Here is a 25,334-nt window from a genome sequence, read left to right on the forward strand (position 1 = left end):
ATTTAACAATATTATGAAATATTGCTACTCACCATGTAGCTGAGATGCTGAGTCACAGATAGGCGCAACAAAAAGACTATCACGAATTAACTTTCAGCCAGTATGGCCTATGTCACAAATAGATCTCTCTCTCTCTCTCTCTCTCTCTCTCTCTCTCTCTCTCTCTCTCTCTCTCTCTCTCCTCTCTCTCTCTCTCTCCCCCCCTCTCTCTCTCTCTCTCTCTCTCTCTCTCTCTCTCTCTCTCTCTCTCTCCCTCTCTCTCTCTCTCTCACACACACACACACACACACACGCATACACACACTTGACTGCAGTCTCTGGCAACTGCACTGCTGTCATGTGTGTGTCAATTGCGTTTGTATGAGTGTGTGTATGTGTGTTGTCTACTTTTGATGAAGGCTGTACTGGCTGAGAGCTAATTTGTGACAGTCTTTTTGTTGTGGCTACCTGCAACTCAACATCTCTGCTCTACAGTTAGTAGGAACTTAACTTTTCATGTGTTGTTACATTGCATACTGGATTTTACATTGTTTGATTTACAACAAATGTCTCGTTTTTATTTTCAGATGAAAGATCATTCTTACACATCAATATACATTTAAAAAGTATGTAGTGAATTAAAGTCAATGACAAATAATGAAATTTTTAGGTTTTTTTTTTTTAAGTTTTTTGTGGTGATCATAAAGTAACTCCCATTTGGTAAAACACGTTATTGAAACAGTGTTGGTACTGCAAAGATTGTGCTACAAGGTTTTTCAGGTTGTGAACCATACTTACGCACCAGTACCTATTAAAAAGTACATTATTAATAAAAATTAAAACCAATGAATGAAATTTTAAAAAGTGTGATGAGCATAAAGTAGAATATTTTGCAGTACTCAGTCATAAAAAATCCACAAGCAACACCCGTGCCTATCCAGAAACATAGAGCACATTGATTTTGGTGATATTCATTTTGTGCATTCTGGGGATTGTTATTTTGATTTTGGAACAACATGAGCAACCTACCTATTGTCACCTAGAAATCTATCATCTGTATCACTGCCCTGCTGAAGGAAATTGAAAGCATTAGCCACTTGATTGGTTTTGCGTAGCTAAGTCAGCATTTTCAATACACATTCTGAGTAAAACTTAGGTAATCTAATCAACCTGTAAGAATTTCATAAAAATAATTCCTGAAACTGGTAAAAACTCATTAGATATGGATAAAACTGTAACGAGTATATTTTCTTCAGCTTTTGTAGCAACTTCCTACACCATATCTTTGTTGACAACAGATTGTTGGCCACTTCGTGTTTCTACATGAAACTTAGTATGCTCATCTTTAGATGACTGTAGTAGTTCTAAGTGGCTTTCTTAGTATTCCGTGGTTCATGGGATTTTTACAATAGTCTTTACTGATGTGCTGATGAATTTTCGCAACTTTCACACAGGAAATGAATCACTGCATATATTGTGTATTCTGCAGTTTTTTGGATAATCACAAATAAACACAAACATTGAGAAATGTTTCTGTTGAAGCATATGTAGGCAGCCAGCAGATGCTAGTTTTTGTAGGTTTCAGGAGAGAGACAAAATCACATCCTTCTGGAGACAGCAAAGCGAAATATCAATCAGACTGTATTAAAATTTGATAGTTGCACTTATTTTACCTTCTGAAGGTTCAGTTAGGTGTTATACAGCATCAAGGAAGGAAGAATAGTTTAATATCTCATCAACAACTAGGGCATTAGGGATGTAAGCAGACAATCATAAGATGGTACTTTTACTTGAGTCTAAGGCAGTGCAGAACATGGCTTCCATATGAAGAAGGGCAGCTTTTCTCCTCTTAATTATTCCAGATATTGTCACTGTTAATTCCTATTGATAGCACAAAGCTGGTACTGATTTTTGGCAGAGTGATGAAAGTTATACTGTCTAGATGATGAGTCTCCAGGTGTTGTTACGAGCTAGCTCTGCTTCAATGCTGTCGTTTTTCATAACTTACCATACACACCAGAAATCATGCTTTACATATACCCATATCTTTGGAGAGCTAATGGAATAATTTGTTGAGGTGAAAATGTCTTTCAAATGCCCTCATGTTGCCCTCTTTTTTTGTCCTTTGTGTCTTTGACCAGGAACCATGAAAGTTTGTGGAGTTATTTGCAAAAATTGGCCTTTAGAATGTCACAAAACTACATTTCTGATTATTATTGTGGAACAAAATGCAGTTACATTCTGGGATATGGTGCTCCAAAATGAGTTGCATAACTTGGAACAAGATGCATTAGAAACATGTTGGATATTAATTGTAATGTTATCCACTCAGTCCTGGCTGATGTCTCCCTCTTTGAAATGAGCTTGCTAGATGCACAACATCCAGTTTGTCCTGCTGATTGTATATAGTAGTAGCTGCCTTCCAAGGAATTCTCTTTGTGAGAGGTAGTCTAAGGTGAAAATAGATCACTAAATAACAACTATCTACCATCTCCTACTGAACAATGTCACAAGGAAATGAAAGCATAATGTAATAGCAGCAGTGGAAAATGACCCTGATGCAGTACTAAAATGTGTGTTGCCACTCATATCTGGATAATGTAGCTCTTCTCATACAAAGAGGCTCTTAAATGCTCAGCTTCTAAGGCAGATGGGCATAGTTACCCATAGCGCATTATGCACATTAAAATGTCCTACAAATAGGTTTGATAGGAGTGTTGTGAAACAAGATAGAGCCTCTCTATCCAAACCTACATGGTGAGAAAGAACTGTAACATTATATAGAATGTGCTTTTTATAGCAGTTCTTGATTAGCTGTTACAAACTGTTACAGAAATGAAGTTTCTCCTGACTATAAAAAACAATGGAGACCGAAAGAAATAGACCCATCACTGTAGCAGGTTTTATAATGCCCCTTATTCATCATTATTGCATGATGTAACAGGTGGCTCATTATATGACTTTTTTAAATCTACTTTCCTTATATCTCACTGCACACCTTTAGTCTTCCTCCTCTGAGTTAATGAAGCTGATTTTGACAGATGTACGTTGATTGTTTCTCCATCAGCAGTGCAGTGGGAGGGTGGAGGGGGGGGGGGGGGGGGTAACACTAAGTAGCTTTTGAGTAAGTCCCTAAACTACATTTAACCAGTGACACTGTGAATGTTCTACACTGTGAAAGCTGTACACTGTGGATGTCCCTAGAGATCTGATGTTTGTCAGCAGAAGCAAATCACTATGTCTACTGTCAAGAGAAAGGAAGCTGCTTTGGATAAGTGTGCTGGGTGAATTACTGAGAATCATGTACCCAAGATAACAGAGATACTTCAAGTACTACCTAATACCTTCTTTCATAGATAGTGACTCATTTATAGTAAGTACAAGATATATCAGCGCTCATCCAGTTGACTGAGCAACATGCTCAGGTCTAGGGGCTCTTTCAGCAGCGAAAATGACTACAGAAAATTATAGGTGCTACAACCATAACCACAACCAACAAGTTTCAGGTGTCACCTTCCACTCAGACTTCACCCTTAGGGAAGCCTGTTGCACTCTGTCTGCAGAAGGGAAATGAAATGTGGTGGGATATGTTAATCCTCAGCAGATTGAATAGATTGAATTCACAGTGAATAATGAAACTCCTAAGGGAAATGGCAGCTAGGGCAGGGAAGAATCACCTTGTTCACTTTGTGAATGTCCCTAGAGGCCTCATTCAACATGTTTGAGAAGCTGTTCCATCACCAATTGAAAGAACAGGGTGGAATGAACTACAGATTGTGCACCACATAGGAATCAACAATACCTGTCTTGTAGGCTCTGAGGTCACACTTAGTTCATTCTGGTTATCGTCTAAAGCTTGAGAAGACTAGACCTGCTAATAGAGTTTCACTGAAGCTCACATTACTCAGAGCAGTCTCTAGAATTGATTGGCATCCTCCAGTTTTAAACCAAGCAGATGGTTTGACTCAAAAGACTTCAAAGGTTCTGAGAAAAGCTAAGCTGGGTTTATCTCAACTTGCAACATAGGTCTGAGAACTATAGAGTCCCCCTATGCATTAGAGACTACTGTCCCACTGATGACTGTGTGTGGAGTGCACACAAGGTTGGTCACTCCCCCCCCCCCCCCCCCCCTCTCCCCCACCCTTCTAACTGCCCCATAAAAAGGATATAGATGATTTGTCATTCAATCCAGATAATGAAAGCTGTAGGAAATTCTCAAATTGTTAGTGCAAGACACGAAGAAGAACCCCAAAGATGAAATGATTAAAATGTTAGTGGTTAGCTGCCTTGAAGCATTCACATTAAAATGATAGTGATCAGCTACCTCGAAGCATTCACAACAAAGTCCCATTGTTTCAAGTTTTCCTCAAACCAATAGAGCCTGTTAAACTAGTAGATACAGAAAGCAGGCTGAAACTCAAAAACTGGCATCAGTGAGATTTTTGGACTAAATACAGGTATGTATGAGAAGGATAGGGAAATGAAAAATAGAGATAATTTATTTACCACTGAAGATAAAAAAAAGCAAATCCACTGAGATAGAAGTAGAAGGAGCGTACATGATTGTTTGGACAAGAATCATATCAAGGATGGACACAGACTTATAACTGGACCCTTTATTGACTGCAACACACACCTAGTACTAACAAAAAACTGTAGGGTAAATCTCAGTTCTCTAGTACAAATGTTTCCCAATCTTGTTGTCATCACTGAAGGAAACATTAATCAAACAATAATCAATTGAGAAAAGTACAGTATTGTAAGTTATGGATGTGACAAAACATCCTGTGAAAACAAGTTAGTGCTTTCTCTACTTGGAACAAATAATTCAGAAGCCGAAACATGATGGAAAGATATTGTAACTGATCCCATCAAATAAACATGTTCTATTTGAGCATGGCACTGTGTTTTGTCATGCCTCACAAAGGAACTCAATATATTTACCTCCTGGCAGCAGACTATAGAGGCATTGTGGCTCAAGTTCAAAAGAGTAATGGACAAAGCTATGTATTAATAAAACAGTTTGTCATGGGAGGAACCCTCCAAGGTTTACAACCATTGTAAAGAAGCTACTTAAGAAATGCTGACTACTGTCTAATAGATGTAAACAAATATAGTGTTATAGATAGACAGATACTGAATGAATCATATTTGTTTGTCAAAAGGACAATGTGTGAAGTGTTCAATGACTATCATGGCAGAATCTTAACAAAACCCAAAGTAATTCTGATTATGTACAAAAGGCAGCACAAATGTTTGTTTAATTCACTCAGGGGCATCACAGAAATGCTGGAAAAGCTGAATTGTCAGATTCTTGAAGATAGATACCAATTGTCCTGTAAAATGAGCAAACTGTTAATATATCTTTCTGCTGGCTCCATCATATACAGAGTAATTTACCTACAGTTTATTACTTAAATCTTCCAGCATTTAACTTCACATCATGTAATATCAGCAAATGTAAACAATGCATTTTTTGTAATGTATATTACTAACAGTATATTTGGCTAAGAAAACTGCATATTGATAATTAAATTAAAGGCATTCCATGGAAAGATTGAAAGCTACATACAATGAAGGAACATCATCAGTAAAAGCTGTTGGATGTGCAATGACAGACCATATCTCATTGCAGTCAGGTTGTGTGTGATTTGAGTGTTTATGTATACTTTTTTGAGGCTGCTACATACTACTGGCTAAGTATCTCTAATTCAATTCTTCATTGGTGTATTTAGATAGCAAACTGAAATTAAAAAACAAAGATATATTATTAGAAAATCTTATGTTCATTTATTCTGATTGAAAGAATGTGATGTACTTCTCTCTGCACAATTACATATGCCTGTGATTTTTAAAGGCTTCAACTCCTGGTTTCTCTATTTTATATTTTATTGAGTTCTTCTTTTGATGATGAACCTTGGATTTTTATATGTTTCAGTTTTACTTGTTATAATGTTTTCCTTCTGATACCACATAAGCACAGTTTTTGATGCATTTTAAAATCTCTGATCTGTGGAACAGCAGGTAAAGTTTATAAATTGATTGATAAATTGTTTTAATAGAGGTACTCATTAGTTTGATGAGGCCCATTTCTCCTGATGATGTGTGGGCTGAAGCCCCTATGCTTTCATATAGCAGCCAATCAGCTTTATTTCCTGAGTGTGATAAGGTGTAATCATTGTTTTGTGAAACTTCAGCAACTATTGTTGCTATCTGCAGGACTGTAGTAATACAACCGGCAGCACCATTAATGCATGCCCAATCATGATATTATGTCAGCTCAATGTAGTACATGTTAACTGCCACATGTTATGGAGGCTGTCTTGCCAGGGTCACCACCTACCTCATAGGCCTATCTTCTGTCAAAACAGTTTCCCATCACTTATACTATTACCACCCATCATCCTCTATAAAATCTCACATTACAACTATCACTCTGCCCCTATCATTTCTTGTAACTGAGGACTTGCATCTCACCCATGAATAATGATGAAATGCCTATTCTTAGAATTTTTGTTTGTTAAGCTTACAAATTCCTCTCCTGTGCCAACCTCTTCATTTCAGAGTACCACTTGCAATCTATGTCCTCAATTATTAGCTAGATTTATTCCAATCTCTATCTTCCTCTACCATTTTATTCTATACAGCTCCCTCCAGTACCATGAAAGTTGTTCCATGATCTCTTAACAGATGTCCTACCATCATGGCCCTTCCCCTTGACAGTGTTTTCCATATATTCCTTTCCTGCCCATTCTGTGGAGAACCTCCTCATTCCTTATCTTATCAATCTATCTAATTTTCAACATTATTCTGTAACATCACACCTCAAATGCTTCAATTCTCTTCTGTTGAGTTTCCCATGGTCCACGTTTCACTACCATACAACGCTGTGCTCCAGGCATACATGATCAGAAATTTCTTCCTCAAATTAAGATCTATATTTGACACTAGTAGTCTTACCTTGGCCAGGAATGCCCTTTTTACCAGTGCTAATTTGCTGTTAATGTCATCCTTGCTCCATTCATCATTGGCTATTTTCCCGCCTAAGTAGCAGAACTTCTTAATTTCATCTACTTCACTATCACCAATGCTGACATTAAGTTTCTCGCTGCTCTCATTTCTGCTACTTCTCATTACTTTCATCTTTCTTCCATTTACTCTCAGGCCATATTCTGTACTCATTAGACTGATCATTCCTTTTGGAACATCTTGTAATTCTTCTTCTTTTTCACCGAGCATAGCAGTTCATCAGCAAATCTTATCATTGATATACTTTCACCCCAAGTTGTAATTCCACTCTGGAACCTTTCTTTTATTTCTGTCATTGCTTCTTCAATGTATGGAATCAACAGGATGGGTGCAAGAGTACATCCCTGTCCTGTAAGTTTTTAAAAAAATAACACTTCATTTTTGGTGTTCCACTTTTATTCTTGCCTCTTGGTTCTCATACATACTGCATTTTGTCTGTCTTTCCCTACAGCTTACCCCTATGTTTCTCAGAATTTCAAACATTTTACACAATTTTACATTGTTGAATGCTTTTTCCAAATCAAAAAATCCTATTAATGTGTCTTGATTTTTGATTAGTCTTGTTTCAATTATCAGCAGTGTCAAAGTTGTCTCTCTTGTGCCTTTGCCTTTCCTAAAGCCAAACTGATCATCATCTAACAGATCCTCAATTTTCTTTTCCGTTACTTTTCTCAGCAACTTGGATGCATGAAGGGTAAAACTGAATGTGCGATAATTCTCATATTCATCAGCTCTTGTAATTTTCAGCATTTTGTGGATCATATTTTTCCAAAAATCAGATGATGTATTTCCAGACTTACACATTTTACTCACATCTGTGAATAAGCATTTTATTGCCACTTCCCTCAATTATTTTAGAAGTTCTGATGGAATGTTATCTCTCCCTTCTAACTTATTTGATCTTAGGTCTTCAAAAGCTCTTTTGAATTCTGACTCTAATACGGGATCACCTATCTCTTCTACATTGACTCCTGTTTCTTCCTATGTCACATAATCAGACAATTCTTCTTCCTCATAGAGGCCGTCAATGTACTTTTTCCACCTATCAGCTCTCGAATCTGCATTTAACACTGGATTTTCCATTGCGCTCTTAATGTTACCACCCTTGCTTTTAATTTCACCAAACATAATTTTGACTTTTATACACGCATATTCAGTCCTTCTGACAATCATTTCTTTTTTGATTTCTTCTCATTTTTCTTGCAGACATTTCACAGTAGCTAAATGTACATCTGTTCCTGGGTACACCTTACAATCCAATATCTGATTTTGGAATCTCTGCCTGACCATGACATAATGTAACTGAAATATTCCTGTATCTCCCAACCTTTACCAAGTATACCTCCTGTTATTGTGATTCTTGAACAGAATATTTGCTATTACTAGCTAAAATTTATTGCAGAACTCAATTAATCTTTCTCGTCTATCATTCCTAGTACTAAGCCTGTATTCTCCTGTAAGCCTTTCTTCTTCTCCTTCCTCTACCATTGCTTTCCAGTTCCCCGTTACTATAAGATTTTCATCTCCCTTTACATATTGGATTACCCATTCAGTATCCTCATAGACTGTCTCTATTTCTTTGTCTTCTGCTTGCAACTTCTGCATGCATACCTGAACTATCATTGTCAGTGTTGGTTACCTGTCAGTTCTGCTCAGAGTAACCCTGTCACTGAACTGTTCACAGTAACTCATTCTCTACACTACATTCCTATTCACAATGAACCCTACTCCTTGTACTATTTTCTGCTGCTGATAATATTGCCTTATGCTCATCTGAGTAGAAATCCTTGTGTTCTTACCATTTCACTTAACTGATTGACATATCTAGATCAAGCCTTAACATTTCCCTACCACATTCATATATCTGACACTCCATGCCCTGCCTCATAGAATGTTATCATTTCATTGGTTCTTCAATGGTTATTCTCATGGTCACCTACCCATTGGCAGTTCCCTCCTCGATATCTGAATGGGGTACAATTCTAGAATCTTTTGCCATGGAGAGATCATAATGACACAGTGGTTTCCATAGCCTTCTGCACTCTCATGTTGTTGACTTTTGCTGATTCTTTCATATTTTGGGAGCAGTTTCCCATCACAAGGGCGGGAGGGTGCCCTGAGTCTCTGTCCGCTCTTCCACCCTGTTTGACAAGGCCATTGACAGAATGAAGGTGACTTATTATGTCAGAAGTCTTCAGCCACCATTACTAATTATTTTTATTTAAATTTTAAGCAGTGGTGGGGTTGTAATGCAGGCCTGAGGACATTTTGATTACTAATCAACAATGCTACCCCTAGACCACTGACATACCCTAAGTATAATTATGGACTCTTATAGCAGAGTAAAATTTGAAACAACTACTGGTGAAAGAAATCTCAGGTTTTTAAGCAGGTAGGAATGTCATTTTGAAGCAGCTTTTTAAAAAAGTTCCCATGTTGCCTTTTTCAGGCAGTGCTGTAAGAAGCAATAGATTTTGCAGTAGACTCTTCCTCCCCAGAGGAACATCAAAGGTACAAATCATCTGATTTTGTAAGAGTACAACAAGGGCAATGGTGGAGGATTGGGTAATAAGGGTCTGGAGAATTCTTGACATCTTGCTGTAGACCTATTATTTGATGTGCCATTCTTTTTTTTGCCTATTTGATCTGAGTACGTTGTACCTAATTTATATTATTTCAGAAATGAATGTCAATCTTAGTTATAAATTACCATTCCAGTTATAAAGTAAATAATAAAGCATAGTTACACTGTTTCATCACTATGTTCAGGACCCATTAGTATACTATAGAATTTTTGTTTGTTTAAGCTAGATATGTATTCTTCATGATCACTGCTCTATGCCACTACAGACTTGCCTGTCTGTCTCAGTCAAATGCTTGTTATTTGCTCCACATGCATCTCTACTAGATGCATCATTGCACCAGGAAGATATTCTTATGATCACCCATACACTCCCAGTACAGTAAATAATAGTTGTCTGTAGCCTCAACTGGTTTTTAATGGATTTCATCACATCATTAGTGTGACTTGTTGGTAAAATAAAACCTTCATATGGATTTTTAATAGTGTTCTGACAAGTGTGCAAGTGGGCACGCAGACAAATAGAGCGGCAATTTTACATGCAAAACATTAAACTAGAGAGAAACAATAGCTATCACTATTATTAAGTTGCCCACAGGGGCTCAGCATTCATTTGCTGGGTACAGGCTTGGCGACCCTGAGGTTCCTCAGCTGGGGACTGGTAAGCGCCGCCATTCCTCTGTCACCGTAAGCTCTGGGCATACTTCAATGATCACCATGTGGCGTGGCGGTGGAATGTTGTGTGTCTCAGGGAGTGGGGATCTTGGCTTGGCTGCCTGGATTGCGAGGATGGCATAAACCTCTATAAATGACCCCTCAATCTCAAGGTGTGCTGCTCGCTGATGAGATGCATGACTGTTAAGGTGGAACTGTCGTTAGCGGGCAACCTCTGGCGAACCTGCATCACCTCAGTTGTATAAGGCTTACCTAGGCACACAGGGCTCTGTCTAGGTGGACTTCTAGTTCCCTAGCTGCTCGTGGGACCAAGATGGATCCTTTGAAATCCTCTTGTTTTCCTCCCAGAGGAAAGGGTGGGCCACTGGAAAGTTCTAACACCCAGTCTCTTAATAGGGCTCGTGCAGTCAGTCCCCCTGACTCCAGCACTTCTTTGACAAGTCCAGTCTTAGGTAACAGAATGCATTCTGGTAATCTGAATGTGTTTCTCATTGTGAAATGGAAGGAGAGTAGTTTTGAGAAGGTTTTGCCCTTCTATATACAAAAGGGATTGGAGGGCATCTGTGGCTCCTTGAAATTGGTGAAGTGCTTACATAATGGGACCTTGCTAGTGGAAACTTCCACTTCCCAGCAAGCAACTAAACTGCAAGCTGCTAAATGCCTAGGGGAGTATGCCATAGACACTGAACTGCACAGCACCTTGAACTACAGCGAAAGTGTTGTGACATGCCAGGATCTAGTTGACATTCCCAAGGATGAACTGCAATGTCAGTGGGCTCCGGAAGGTATCATTGATGTCCAACACATCATGAAGAAGGTTAATGGCAATCTTGTCAAATCCGACTCCTTTATTCTGACCTTCAGTAGCACAAAACTTCCTGAACATGTTAAAGCTGGCTTCCTTCACCTTAGTGTGAGGCCTTATTTCCCGACCCCAATGCGCTGTTTTAAATGCCAGCATTTTGGGCATACCACCTTAGGATGTAAAGGCGAAGCAACTTGTGGAAACTGTGGTAAGGCTGCTCATGTAGGGGTTGGGTGCTCATCTTGGGCTAAATGTATTAATTGCTCTGGGAACCACCCTGTTTGGAGTAGGGACTGCCGAATATTTTTAGAGGAACACAAAGTACAAGAAATAAAAACAACCAAGTGTATCCCCTATGGTGAGGCCGAGAAGATCTATAAGTCGATGCAACCTCCCACATCTGCTACATCTTTGGCATTGCTGGTTCAGAAGCCTACTCCAAAAGTTGATGCCTCAACGCAGACCGAGGCGGTGAGTGTTGGCACTAACACCTGCAGCTGTCAGTGCACTTGCAACACAGCCAGTGTTTCAGAGCCAGTAGCCCCTACTCGAACGGCAGACAAAGGAACAGTGGTGAACTTGGGCCAGCCCCTGGCGCCTCCAACAGCTGAGGCTGTTCCCAAGCCCAGTCCTCCAATTACCGTTCCCACATCAGCTCCCCCAAAGCCCACCAAACCACAGAAAGCTCCTGTACAGCAGCAACAGCAGGTCAAATCTCGTGGTAAACCATCTGACCATGCGGATGTTGTTTTACGTGAGGCTTCATCTGACTCTTCTCCTGAGTTGATGGAATTTGATGTATGTGTGGGGCAATCATCACGCCTGCCCCTCCACCTGCTGCGATCTCCCTGCCCCGTCGGAGAGACAGGATGAAGGTGCTACCCCCAACATAGATGGCTCCCATACTTCAGTGGAACTTGCAAGGGTTCAGGACGCATGTGGAGGAACTTCATCTACTCACTCAGGGTAGACCACTGTGTCTATGTCTCCAGGAGATGTATTTCCATCCATCATACTCCCCTGAGATACGAGGCTATACACTCCACAAAAAGGATGACCTGCGTGGAGAGAGAGCTAGAGGAGGCGTAGGTATTTTCGTCAGGACGGACTACCACTCCTCGCCTCTCTCACTTACAACCACTTTACAGGCCGTCGCTGTGTCCGTGCACGTGCGTCATCCATTGACTGTATGTTCGCTTTGCTTGCCCCCACATGATGCACTTGATGAAGCAGCCCTCACTGACCTTCTGACACAGCTCCCCCAGCCATTCATTATTTATGGTGATTTTAATGCCCACAATTTGCTTTGGGGCTCTGCAATTACCTGCCCCAGGGGTAGAGCAATTGAGAGGCTTCTCCTGTCATCCTGTGCCTACTTGCTCAATGGAGGACAGAATACTCATTTCTGCACAGCGACTGGGTCGTTCTCTGCCATTGATCTCTCACTTTGCTCTCCTGCTCTTGCTGCCACTGCTCATTGGGAAGTGGTCCCTGACTTGCACAGCTGTGATCATTTCCCAGTCTGGATTCACCTGCCCTGAAAGGAGACCACCACGATGGGTGCTCAGTGGAGCTAACTGGACACTTTATAGCCAGTTGGCCCAATTCGAACACTGTGCGAATGTTGAGGTGTGGGTGGCTCATATTACCAAAACGGTCCACCATGCCGCTGCAGCATCCATTCCTCAGTCCACAGGCCACCAGAAGAGGCCACCTGTGCCTTGGTGGAGTGCTGAATGCCGCTCTGCAATCAGGACCAGGTGTGCGGCTCTGCGTCGGTTCAAGTGTCGGCCGACTGCTGAGAATCTTGTAGCCTTTTGGGTGATGAAGGCAAGACATCACCGCATTATTCGTGAGAGCACCAAGAGGTCATGGCAAAAGTTCCTGAACACCATTAACCGTACCACCAAAAGTTCCATCGTGTGGGAGGCCGTCAGGAGACTTTCTGGCAGAGGAGGGAGGTGCCCCATAGCTGCTGTAATGAATAACGGCACTCTCAACACGGATTCACGAGACATTGACCAGACTATGGCAGCGTATTTTGCCACAGTTACTGCAACAACCAGTCAAGATCCAGGTTTCCAGCGCCATAGAGCTGTTGCTGAGAGATGTAGTCTGGACTTCCAGTCCATCTGTCATGAAGTTTACAACTGCCCATTTTCTATGTGGGAGCTGGATTCTGCATTGTCTGGAGCTCGTGACACACCCCCTGGTCATGACAGGATCCATTACAGTATGCTATGGCACCTCACAATGCGCAACAAAGAAATCCTCCTAGCACTTTTTAATGCCATTTGGGCGTCGGGTCACTTTCCTGACACGTGGCGTGAGGCAGTTTGAATCCCTTCTTTAAAACCTGGGAAAGATCGCACGAGCCCAAGTAGCCACCGTAGTGTTGCCATCACTAGTTGCATAGGGAAGACCTTGGAGCGGATGGTCAACTGCCGCCTTGTCTGGATGTTAGAATCCCAGCAACTCCTTAGTCGCTTTCAGTGTGGGTTCAGAAGGTTTTGTTCCACCTTCGATAACCTTGCTCTCCTGGAGGTGGCTATACAACACGCTTTCCTACGCAGTCATCACCTTCTAGGTGTATTTTTAAATGTCGAGAAGGCCTACGATACCACTTGGAGGCATCTCATCCTGGAGAAGGTCCACGAATGGGGTTTTCGTGGTTGTCTTCCTCTTTTTATTCAGTCTTTCCTCTTGCCACGATATTTTCGATACCAAATTGGTGACATGCTGTCTGATCGCTTTGACCAGGAGAGTGGTGTCCCACAGGGTAGTATTTTAAGTGTGACTCTCTTTGCCATCGATATTAATAGCATTATGTCCATAGTGAAAAGTCCTGTCCAGTGTTCTTTGTTTGTGGATGATTTCTCTTTGTTTTGCTCTTCTTCAAGCCTTGTACCGTCAACTCGTCAGTTGCAACTTACGATTAGGCGCTTGGATGACTGGGCGAGGAAGAGTGGTTTTAAGTTTTCCATCGAGAAGTCTGTATGTGTTCTTTTTAACCATTCTCGTTCGATTTTAACCATCCCTATGTTGAAGATGAGGGACACTATTCTTACTTTTAAAGACACGGTGAGGTTTCTGGGGCTCATTTTTGACTCGAAGCTCACATGGTTACCTCATCTTAAAGACTTGAAATGGCAGTCACTTAAGGCTTTAAGTATTTTAAAATGTAGGCTTTAAGTACACTCCTGGAAATTGAAATAAGAACACCGTGAATTCATTGTCCCAGGAAGGGGAAACTTTATTGACACAATCCTGGGGTCAGATACATCACATGATCACACTGACAGAACCACGGGCACATATTCACAGGCAACAGAGCATGCACAATGTCGGCACTAGTACAGTGTATATCCACCTTTCGCAGCAATGCAGGCTGCTATTCTCCCATGGAGACAATCGTAGAGATGCTGGATGTAGTCCTGTGGAACGGCTTGCCATGCCATTTCCACCTGGCGCCTCAGTTGGACCATCGTTCGTGCTGGACGTGCAGACCGCGTGAGACGACGCTTCATCCAGTCCCAACCATGATCAATGGGGGACAGATCCGGAGATCTTTCTGGCCAGGGTAACTGACTTACACCTTCTAGAGCACGTTGGGTGGCACGGGATACATGCGGACGTGCATTGTCCTGTTGGAACAGCAAGTTCCCTTGCCTGTCTAGGAATGGTAGAACGATGGGTTCGATGACGCTTTGGATGTACCGTGCACTACTCAGTGTCCCCTCGACGATCACCAGAGGTGTACGGCCAGTGTAGGAGATGGCTCCCCACACCATGATGCCGGGTGTTGGCCCTGTGTGCCTCGGTCGTATGCAGTCCTGATTGTGGCGCTCACCTGCACGGCGCTAAACACGCATACGACCATCATTGGCACCAAGGCAGAAGCGACTCTCATCGCTGAAGATGACACGTCTCCATTCGTCCCTCCATTCACGCCTGTCGCTACACTACTGGAGGCGGGCTGCACGATGTTAGGGCGTGAGCGGAAGACAGCCTAACGGTGTGCGGGACCGTAGCCCAGCTTCATGGAGACGGTTGCGAATGGTCCACGCCGATACCCCAGGAGCAACTGTGTCCCTAATTTGCTGGGAAGTGGCGGTGCGGTCCCCTACGGCACTGCGTAGGATCCTACGGTCTTGGCGTGCATCTGTGCGTCGCTGCGGTCCGGTCCCATGTCGACGGGCACGTGCACCTTCCGCCGACCACTGGCGACAACGTCGATGTACTGTGGAGACCTCACGCCCAATGTTTTGAGCAATTCGACGGTACGTCCACCCGGCCTCCCGCATGCCCACTATACACCTTCGCTCAAAGTCCGTCAACTGCACATACGGTTCATGTCCGCGCAGTCGCGGCATGCTACCAGTGTTAAAGACTGCGATGGAGCTCTGTATGCCACGGCAAACTGGCTGACACTGACGGCGGCGGTGCACAAATGCTCCGCAGCTAGCGCCATTCGACGGCCAACACCGCGGTTCCTGGTGTGTCCACTGTGCCGTGCGTGTGATCATTGCTTGTACAGCCCTCTCGCAATGTCCGGAGCAAGTATGGTGGGTCTGACACACCGGCGTCAATGTGTTCTTTTTTCCATTTCCAGGAGTGTATTTTAAAATGTCTTAGCCACAGTACATGGTTAGCTGACAGGACTCGTCTGCTCCAGTTTTACAGGGCGTTTGTGAGATCTCAGCTCGATTATGGGTGCATGGTGTATGGGTCTGCGAGGCCTTCTTACTTAAAGATGTTGGACGTTGTGCACCATGAAGGGCTTCGGATGGCCACTGGGACATTCCAAACTAGCCCCAAACCGAGCCTCTGTGCAGAGGCTGGTGAACCGCCACTTCATATGTGGCGACAGCTACTTACAGTGCACCAGGCGTATAAAACTTTGTCCACACCATACACCCCTGCATACCATACCATTGCTCAGCCTCCTCTGGCACAGTTATTTCATAATCGGCAACGTGCGATGCAGCCCTATGGGATTCGCTCACAGGATTGCCTCACTGCGATGTCTATGGCTGGTCTTCGTGTTTTGCAACACGGTTGGAGCAGATCTCCACCTAGGCTCCTCCAGAGACCCAAACTTATTTTAGATTTGACTAATTTTAAGAAAGATCGCACACCAGATTTTACATTCCAATCTCTGTTTTTTAACGTTTTAGATGTGCATCACAGTTTCACTGTCGTTTACACTGATGGCTCCAAACAGGAGAATTTCCTTGGCTGTTCTGTAGTGTTCCTTGATCAAGTTACCCGGATTTGGCTCCCTGCTGAATATACTGTTTTCGCAGCGGAACTCCATGCAATCCTGAAGGCACTGGAGCAGATGAATCATGTTCGGGTTGATTGGTTTCTTCTCTGCTCCGATTCTCTTAGTGCCTTACGATCATTGCAGAATCTGTACCCAACTGAGGAGATGGTCCAGCTGATACATGACCAACTATACTTGCTCCAACGGTGGGGTACAGAAGTATCCTTCTGCTGGGTGCCTGGTCCAGTATCCTATTCCCTTGCAGTCAGTCATCGCTGCACTCCACAGGAAGTGCATGGAGTTGTGGAAGGACGAATGGCTGGCGGTGACGGCCAATAAACTGTGGTTGATGAAGTCAACCACTCAGTCGTGGCGTTCCTCCTTCCGGTTGCTCAGGCGGGACGAGGTGGCCCTCACACATCTTCAGATCGGGCGCTGTCCTCTCACACATAGCTTTTTATTATGATTGGAGGATCATCCGTTTTGTGATGCTTGTGGTGTGCACATCTCTGTCCGGCACATTTTAACAGACTGCATTTTATACCGTGATGCATGAGCAGAAGCACAAAGTGATGGGGATGTGCCTTCTGTTTTAGCTAATGATGAGACTTGTGTGTCTAGGGTTTTAAAGTTTTGTAATGTGTCTGGACTCTGGCCTAAACTTTTAGGCTGGAGGTTTTAGTGTATTGCAGAGTGGCTGACTCCTCCCCTTTTTCCTTGCGGTCAGCCAGCCACTTCCATCTGCTACATTGTTTTAGCTCCCTCTATCATTTTCTTCCTGTGTTGTCCAAGTTTTACTGCTGACGCTCTGCTTCATCCCACACTTTGGTGTGGGTGAGCACATGTTTTTCAACGATTGTTACCCATGTTTTCTGTTTCATTTTATATTCCTGATCTGGGATTTTTCTTGACACCCGTCTCACTATGTTACTGAATGGGAGCTGAAGACCTTGCTGTCGTGCTTCCAAAACCCCTCTACTTCTTCTTCTGTTCCATTTACTTACCGCCTCAGGATGCAATAGACTGGAAAGCCTCATGGCGTCCGAAGAACTGTGCATCCTCAACTCTGGTGCTCCCACTCACTTCTGTACTGCTTCTGGGTCATCGTCAGCTATTGACCTTTCCTTTTGCTCTCCAGCACTCGTGGATTCTGCTCTGTGGGAGGTTGCCGTTGACCTCCATTCTAGTGACCATTTCCGGCTTTGGATTCGCCTCCTTGGTGAGGCTGTGGCGTTACCAGTGCCGCCCAGGTGGCACCTCTGCAGAGCTGACTGGACACTTTTCAGCCATTTAGCTGTTTTGGACCACCGTGCCAGCGTCCACGAATTGGTCGACCATGTTACAGCTGTGATCTCCCATGCTGCTGAATTGTCAATCTCACAGTCCTCAAGTCATCCCAAGAGGCATCCTGTCCCTTGGTGGACCACTGAGTGCCACTCAGCCATCCGAGCCTGCCGTGCACCTGTGCGCCGCTTCAAGTGCCGTCCCTCAGCTAACAATCTTGCAGCCTTTCGAGTGGCAAGTGCCAAGGCACAGCGAGTGATTAAAGAGAGCAAACGACGTTCATGACAATCATTCTTGAACTCCATCTCCTGCTCCACTAGTTCTATGAAAGTATGGAAAGTCATCAGGAGGATTTCCGGAAAACGCAGCCTACTACCTGTCACGGCATTGCTGCATCAGGGATGTCTCCTCACGGCGCCGAGAGACATTGCCCAGACACTGGCCATGCATTTTGCGGAATCTACTTCCAGTATCAACTGTAATCCAGATTTCTGAAGCTATCACACTGCCATCGAGAGGGATCACTTGGACTTCCGGTCTCCAAATTCTGAACCCTACAACTGCCCCTTCACAGTATGGGAACTGGATTTGGCCCTGTTTTGTTTTATATTTCTGTTCTGGGATTTTTCTTGACACCCGTCTCACTATGTTACTGAAGGGGTGCTGAAGACCTTGCTGTCGTGCACTCAAAACCTCTCCACTTCTTCTTCTCTTCTTCTATTATTAAGTCATCAAATGGCATTCATTGTTTGTCAGTTGTTACCTCAATGTAACTCATATGAGGAGTAATCAACAGTTTAACATAGCTTTGAAGCATTTTTAAATTTTTCTTTAAACAGTCTTATGTACTGTAAAAATCATTATGTAATACATAAATATTAAATGTTAACTGTAATTATTAATTATACCATATTCAGTAATAATTAACTTCAGAGCAACTAAATATAATATAGGAAGCCTGTTAATATTCATACTGGGTCGCATCTAAAAACTTTTTTTGTGTTAAATTTTATGAAACACAAATAACCAATATATTTCTATTTTTATAGGCAGGGTTTTTTAGAAGGGAGAAGAAGGAAGCACTTGAACAGTTAGTGGCAGCAACTGTAAGTTTACAAAACATTTCTTATATGTATAGTAAAATATTTAGGCTTTGAAAAAGCAGATCTAATTATCTTTAAAACATTATTATGATATCAGTTTTCATTAGAATACGAACAGTGTGTAACACCATTATGAGCATCTACAGAAGTGAAACCAAGGGAGAGGCACAATATTTTAGAGCACATTTATTTATAAAACTTTACAAAAATTCACTCCTGTTCATTTTAATAGATGTAGTGAATTATTTTCATGTTTTTTATTATTATCCTTCACATCTATAAAGCTTAAGAAACAAATATTCAAAGTGACATTTGTGTTTCTTGTGTAACAAGTAACCCATATCCAGTATTTACCTAGGATAATGTGATGATCTAAAAACCACACCAAAGTTGCTCATTCCAGCATAGGATCAAACCAAGATGATCTTATTATTGATAGCTTAATAAACTGTAGTGCAGCCATGACAAAGGCTTTAGAATTCTTAAACCTGTATTTGCCTGATAAGTTGTGTTGTGATATCAAGTTTGAGAAGGTACTAGTTCCTAGAGATTACACTGTCACAGCTGGCTGGAGTGGCTGAGCAGTTCTAGGCACTACAGTCTGTAACCGCACGACCGCTACAGTCGGAGGTTCGAATCCTGCCTCGAGCATAGATGTGTGTGATGTCCTTAGGTTAGTTAGGTTTAAGTAGTTCTAAGTTCTAGGGGACTGATGACCTCGAAGTTAAGTCACATAGTGTTCAGAGCCACTTGAACCATTTTTGAACACTGTCACATTTAATGAAGTTTCATGTTGTTTTCTCCCTCCTTTGTAACATTACATGTAGCCTCATTTTAAGGTAAATAATAACTGTCGAGACTGTCACAGAAATTTGTTTACCCAGTGAGATTGTGTTTGCTGTGAAATATGATTTATTACATACCTACTAGTATGACTGTTGAACCAATTGGATAACTGAGCCCATTTATGCACAACATCCAAGATTTAGAAAGACACACTAGCCTTGAATTAAACTGACCTAGAAGACTAATGATAAGGGCTGGCATGCTGACCAATCTGGATGTGGTTTTAGGTTGTTTTACACATAACAGATAGGTAAATACTGTACTGGTTCCCACATCTCATCTAAGATACACAATGCACAAACATTTCAAAAACGACCTCACACTGGAATATGTACTTTACTGTAGATGCGGACAGATGGGTTACATGAATTCTGTTCCATGGGGAAGGCGTGACATCAGTAAAGGCATCCAGAGCACCACTGTCACTAACATTGCTTGAACACATATACAAAGGGCCATATTTAGGCAGGTGCAACATGTGCATAGGGCAGCAAAATTTTGGGGGCGGCAAAATGTTGCCATCCAAAAACAATTTTTTCAGCGCAATTTTAATGTTCATTGCGTCAACATTCAGGCATCTAATAATTTATTGACAAAGTATTAAAAACATTTCTACCTGGTATTAAACTTGTATTTTACTACTATTCTGCCTCTATAATGTCATCCATACATGAGTGCATTGTCAAACAGGAAGCATGCAACCCGTGTGGGCACCCACCACAGTCCCTGTGTTGCATGCTATGCTAAGCCATGGCTATGCTAAGCTGGTCAAACAGGAGGCAGGGGCCTGTACTGGACCACACTTGCCTGTGGCGTGCATCTGCCAGTTTCTGAAGTCCATGATGGGCAAGTGTGCACAAAGTGATGGTAGAAACAGAAAGACTGACTGAGTTGATGCATGTGAATGTATTTTTGTATTATATATGACACTGTAAAAGGTAGCAACAAGAAACAAAATTGACACTATTGTACATCAAACAATTTCCTCCCACAAATTCATGGTAAAATGCAGAGTTTTCAAACCTTGTGCTGTCGCTGTGCCTGCCATAGCTGCCCACAATGATGACCTTAGAGTTGTAACAGTGATCAATAACTGCAAGCAGGTCAATTGAAAACTAGTTTTGTAACAAAAATATTTTCAGCCATTGCTTTTAGCACACTCCTTTTTAACATGCTTCCCACCTATGCCCCCCCCCCCCCCCCCCCATCCCCCTCCCAGTGCAGTTAGGAAATGGCCTCCATCCCATCAGACCTATTCCAATTTGCTTACAGATTTCCTCTGCTGGCTGAGGTATATACTGTGGCTGTAAGACATAGTATAGTTCTTGACACACATATTTGACTAAATGTAAGCTGATTCCCTTGTGGAGTTTAAAAGCGATGGTGTAGTATACATCACCGGAGGCCAAACATCTGGAACAAAATGCACTGCTCATTAGTAATAAATAAATTATATGAAATAAAATAATTTGTATGTGGTGTGCAGACAGGTGAGGCTGTTCCAGCAAAATGGAAGAATCTACAATACCACCTAAAATTAATCAACGGAGGCACAGGTCCAACCAAGAAGTACCGTAATTGGCCGTGGGCATTTCATTTGGAGTTTCTTCCTGACACACTGTCACCACGCCATACATAAAATGTTGAAGAGTCAGAGGAACCACTTCCTGGGGATGGGGATCAAGAGGAAGAAGTTTCTAGAATGCGAATTTCACTCTGCAGCAGAGTGTGCACTGATATGAAACTTCCTGGCTGATTAAGACTGTGTGCCTGACTGAGACTCGAACTTGGGACATTTGCCTTTCACGGGCAAATGCTCTACCATCTGAGCTACCAAAGCACGACTCACACCCCATCCTCACAGCTTCACTTCTGCCAGTACCTTGTCTCCTACCTTCCAAACTTTACAGAAGCTCTCCTGCGAACCTTGTAGAACTAGCACTCCTGAAAGAAAGGATACTGCGGAGACATGGCTTAGCCACAGTCTGGGGGATGTTTCCAGAATGAGATTTTCACTCTGCAGTGGAGTGTGCATTGATATGAAACTTCCTGGCAGATTAAAAATATGTGACGGACTGAGCTTCTGTAAAGTTTGGAAGGTAGGAGACGAGGTACTGGTAGAAGTGAAGCTGTGAGGACAGGGCGTGAGTCGTGCTCAGATAGCGCAGTTGGTAGAGCACTTGCCCCCGAAAGGCAATGGTCCCGAGTTCGAGTCTCGGTCCAGCACACAGTTTTAATCTGCCAGGAAGTTTCATATCAGCACACACTCCGCTGCAGAGTGAGAATCTCATTCTGGAAAGACAGGTGACATGTATATAATCATCCTATGTGATCACCTGCATCTATTCATGTCCATTGTGCCTTCCAATGGACTTGGGATATCCCAGCAGGACGATGTGATAACCCAAATGTCCAGAATTGCAACATAGTGGCTCGAGGAACATTCTTCTGTGTTTTAACACTTCTGCTGGCCACCAAACTCCCCAGACATGAACATTACTAAGCATATCTGGGATGCCTTGCAATGTGCTATTCAGAAGAGATCTCCATCCTCTCATACTCATACGATTTATGGACAGCTCTGCAGGATTCATGGTGTCAGTTCCCTCCAGCACTTCTTCAGACATTAGTCGAGTCCATGCCACGTCATGTTGCAGCACTTATGTGTGCTCTTGGGGGACCTACATGATATTGGGCAGGTGTACCAGTTTGTCTGGCACTTCAGTGTATTTTATGTAATGAAGTCGCCTTTGCAAATTTGGAAGTATGAAACTTCAAATGTTCTTTTTAGCACCAGAGAAATGTGTCAGAAGCCATAAGTTTGTTTCAGTGTAGGCGATTGACGACTGGCCCGTAGCTCACTCTTGTTTGCACATGTCGCTGATAATATTTTTCAGATTATATTTTATTTATGTAGAGTTATGTTTTAGGATTATTACTACTTCTGAAAATATATAGTTATAGTAAATAATAAAATAAAGTAATGATTTCTGACATGAATAATGTTTACTGCAAATAATGTTCTATCAAGCAGTGACAGAAGAATCAATTGGCATCATAAATAATGTACTCACCTCAAACAAATTCACAAGACTTTCTTCTGAACCTATGGGCTTTATCTTGTTCATTTCATTTTTTAGATTTTTGGTTAAACGTGCTCATGTAATGTTTCCAACTGTTTGTGAGACATTCAAAAATAACTGAAGAAATGATCTTCACAAGAGTACAGTGTCCTTAAAAGACGGTGAAATTCAATGTTGTCTTGTCATTTAGTGTTAATTTTAGATTTTCACTTGCTTTGTTTCTTTGAAGCAATGTCCATACCCTCATACTCATGAATTTATGGACAGCTCTGTAGGAGGATTCATGGTGTTAGTTACCTCCAGCACTACTTCAGACTGGACAAGCAATTGACTCACTCACAATGACTGCCACTGCATGCCCATGCTGTTTGACCATAATGAACTGCAGCAGGCAACAGAGCACTCTGAGAGCATGGGTGGCCTGCTCTCTGTTTCACACAGCCTTACTCTCCATGTAATCAGTTTCCTTACAAGATATTGTAACTAGCATGTTGTTTAATTCTTCATCTGTTCATTGCTATGTTGCATTCATACACAACGCAACATTTAACATGTGTCTCAACTGAAAATTAAGATATGCATACTCATCTTCAGATAAAACAGCACATCTTGAACAACTAGAGATAGGATGTTCAAACACCCAGAATATATGCTTCAGTATGTTGTGCAGAAATGATTAGCAATCACCTCAGTCCAGAATATGTCCTGTCACCTAGCAAGCACAGGGTCTGCCATGTGACCTGAAAACTTGTTTCACGCATGATGACACTGACACTTATTTGGTGCAAATGGTGTCCTGTGGTATAGCCAGACATGCTGCACTCACCTGGTTCCAAAGTTCATCTGTGGTGCTTGGCACTGAGTCACAGCCCTGCACCCATCATTTCACAATATCCCACACATTATCGACTGGTGACAAGTCTGGGTGATCTGACAGGCCAGAGTAAAAGGCTGACATCCTTTCACAACAAGAAGGCACCTTTTCTTGCAGTAACATGTGACCGTGCATTGTCTTGCTGAAACATGGCTTCTGGGATGTTGTGCTTCGAGGGTGTGGCTACAGGTCACAGGATACCATTCACGTAGGTCACACTTGTCACAGTGCCCTGGATATGCACCAAATGTGATTTGTGGTTGTACCCAATAGCATCAAACAATATGACCTTAAGTTGGCACTGTATGTCTCATGAAAATGCAGTCATAGTGATGCCATTCTTGCTACTTGTGGTGAACAAAAATGCAGCCACCATTTTCAAACAAACAGAACCTGGATTCATCCAAAAACACTATCTATGACTATTCCTGTCCCCATTCATGATTTCATTCCATACACCATTGCCATCTAGCATGTTTCTGCACATTCACCAAGGTAGGTAGAGAAGTGGACAATGCACACATAACCCATGCCATAATAAATAGTGATGAACTGTCAACCTTGATAGTGTATGATGTCTTCCACTGTTAACAATGCACCCTCTTTCAAATTCACTGATTTGACAATATGGTTCGTGCATACATTTGTGAGGCATCCTGCGTGCCGGCTCAAGTCACACTGATCCATTATCTTCAGTTTACGGTGACAACAAGAGCCACAGGCAGATTTTACAAGTAGATGTTGTTGCACCATTATATCATTGTTGACCTTGAACCCACAGTCTGATGTGGTTCAAATGGAATTCATATCTGCTGGACATACTAATGTACGTGTCCTGTGAATATGAATGTCCTATCGGTACTTGTTGAAGGTGTTGTTTTTTCCGAAAATAAGTGTAAGTCTCATACTTACTTATCATAGTGAAGTTGGTTCTGTTGTATTTAATATAAACAAAGTACAGTGAACTCTTGACTATCAGACTCATGACTATCTGGCCACTAGACTATCTATCCTTTTTAATGAATGTCATAATAATACTGTTTCATAGTAAAATGAGGATTAATTTGTTTTATGTTCTGCACTTTTCCAAAACTTTAACAATCTGGCTGCTAGCTACAATGCTGAGTGGCCTTAGAAAATGTTTTATACATCTTGTGCTTTTAACTCATTTGGAGTCACAAATGTAACACTGAATAAATTACCAGAACCCCTCTTTAAAAAGTGATACCGAGAAATGCTCACAAATAACAATGAAAACATATCCAGAACAACTCTCTTGGCAATCCTGTGTTGATTTCTTCAGCTACATATCTAATGACCAAAGTGTATGCACTGTTGTTTCGTGTGGTCCCTTGTATTTAAATAAAAATTTCAAAGTAGGTGATAAATGAAATAAAAAATCTTGTAGTGACTATGGATTCCAGGAAACTTTAATAAAATTTGGATTTGATATAAGAAATGGTGTTTTTAATGGTACTGCTGGGGACTGGATGGAAAATTATAGAATTATAAAACTTTAGCTCATCAGTTTCTTTTTTTCTTTTTTTTCCTTTTTTTTTTGTGTGTGTGTCCAGCTTGGCCTTCTGGCACATTAGGCCAGATAATTTGGAAGTGAACTACATGTTCATTTTCCAACACTCTATATTGCAGATTTTTTTATTTGGTTGATGATAGTGGAATGGATGGATAATCTACATTAAGTAGTGCTACATTTTGAAAGATAGCTGAAGGAAAAAGACAAAGGGATAATAAACTTCTACAGAAAATACCATGATTGGACACATATTTTGGTTGTAAATTGGTACTAAT

The 25,334-nt window shown here is 41.9% G+C and overlaps 1 protein-coding gene across 1 annotated transcript in view; it reads left to right on the forward strand.

Moving 5' to 3' along the window:
• Nucleotides 1–25,334, forward strand: part of LOC126268030 (integrin alpha-4-like) — a 568,589-nt gene that overhangs the window by 510,547 nt on the left and 32,708 nt on the right. Inside the window, exon 23 of the mRNA XM_049973452.1 lies at nucleotides 18,669–18,725. Within this exon, the coding sequence (XP_049829409.1) occupies nucleotides 18,669–18,725 (57 nt within the window). The remainder of the gene's footprint in view (nucleotides 1–18,668; nucleotides 18,726–25,334) is intronic.

Source organism: Schistocerca gregaria, chromosome 4 (assembly GCF_023897955.1).
Source record: "Schistocerca gregaria isolate iqSchGreg1 chromosome 4, iqSchGreg1.2, whole genome shotgun sequence".
Classification (NCBI taxonomy): Eukaryota; Metazoa; Arthropoda; class Insecta; order Orthoptera; family Acrididae; genus Schistocerca; species Schistocerca gregaria.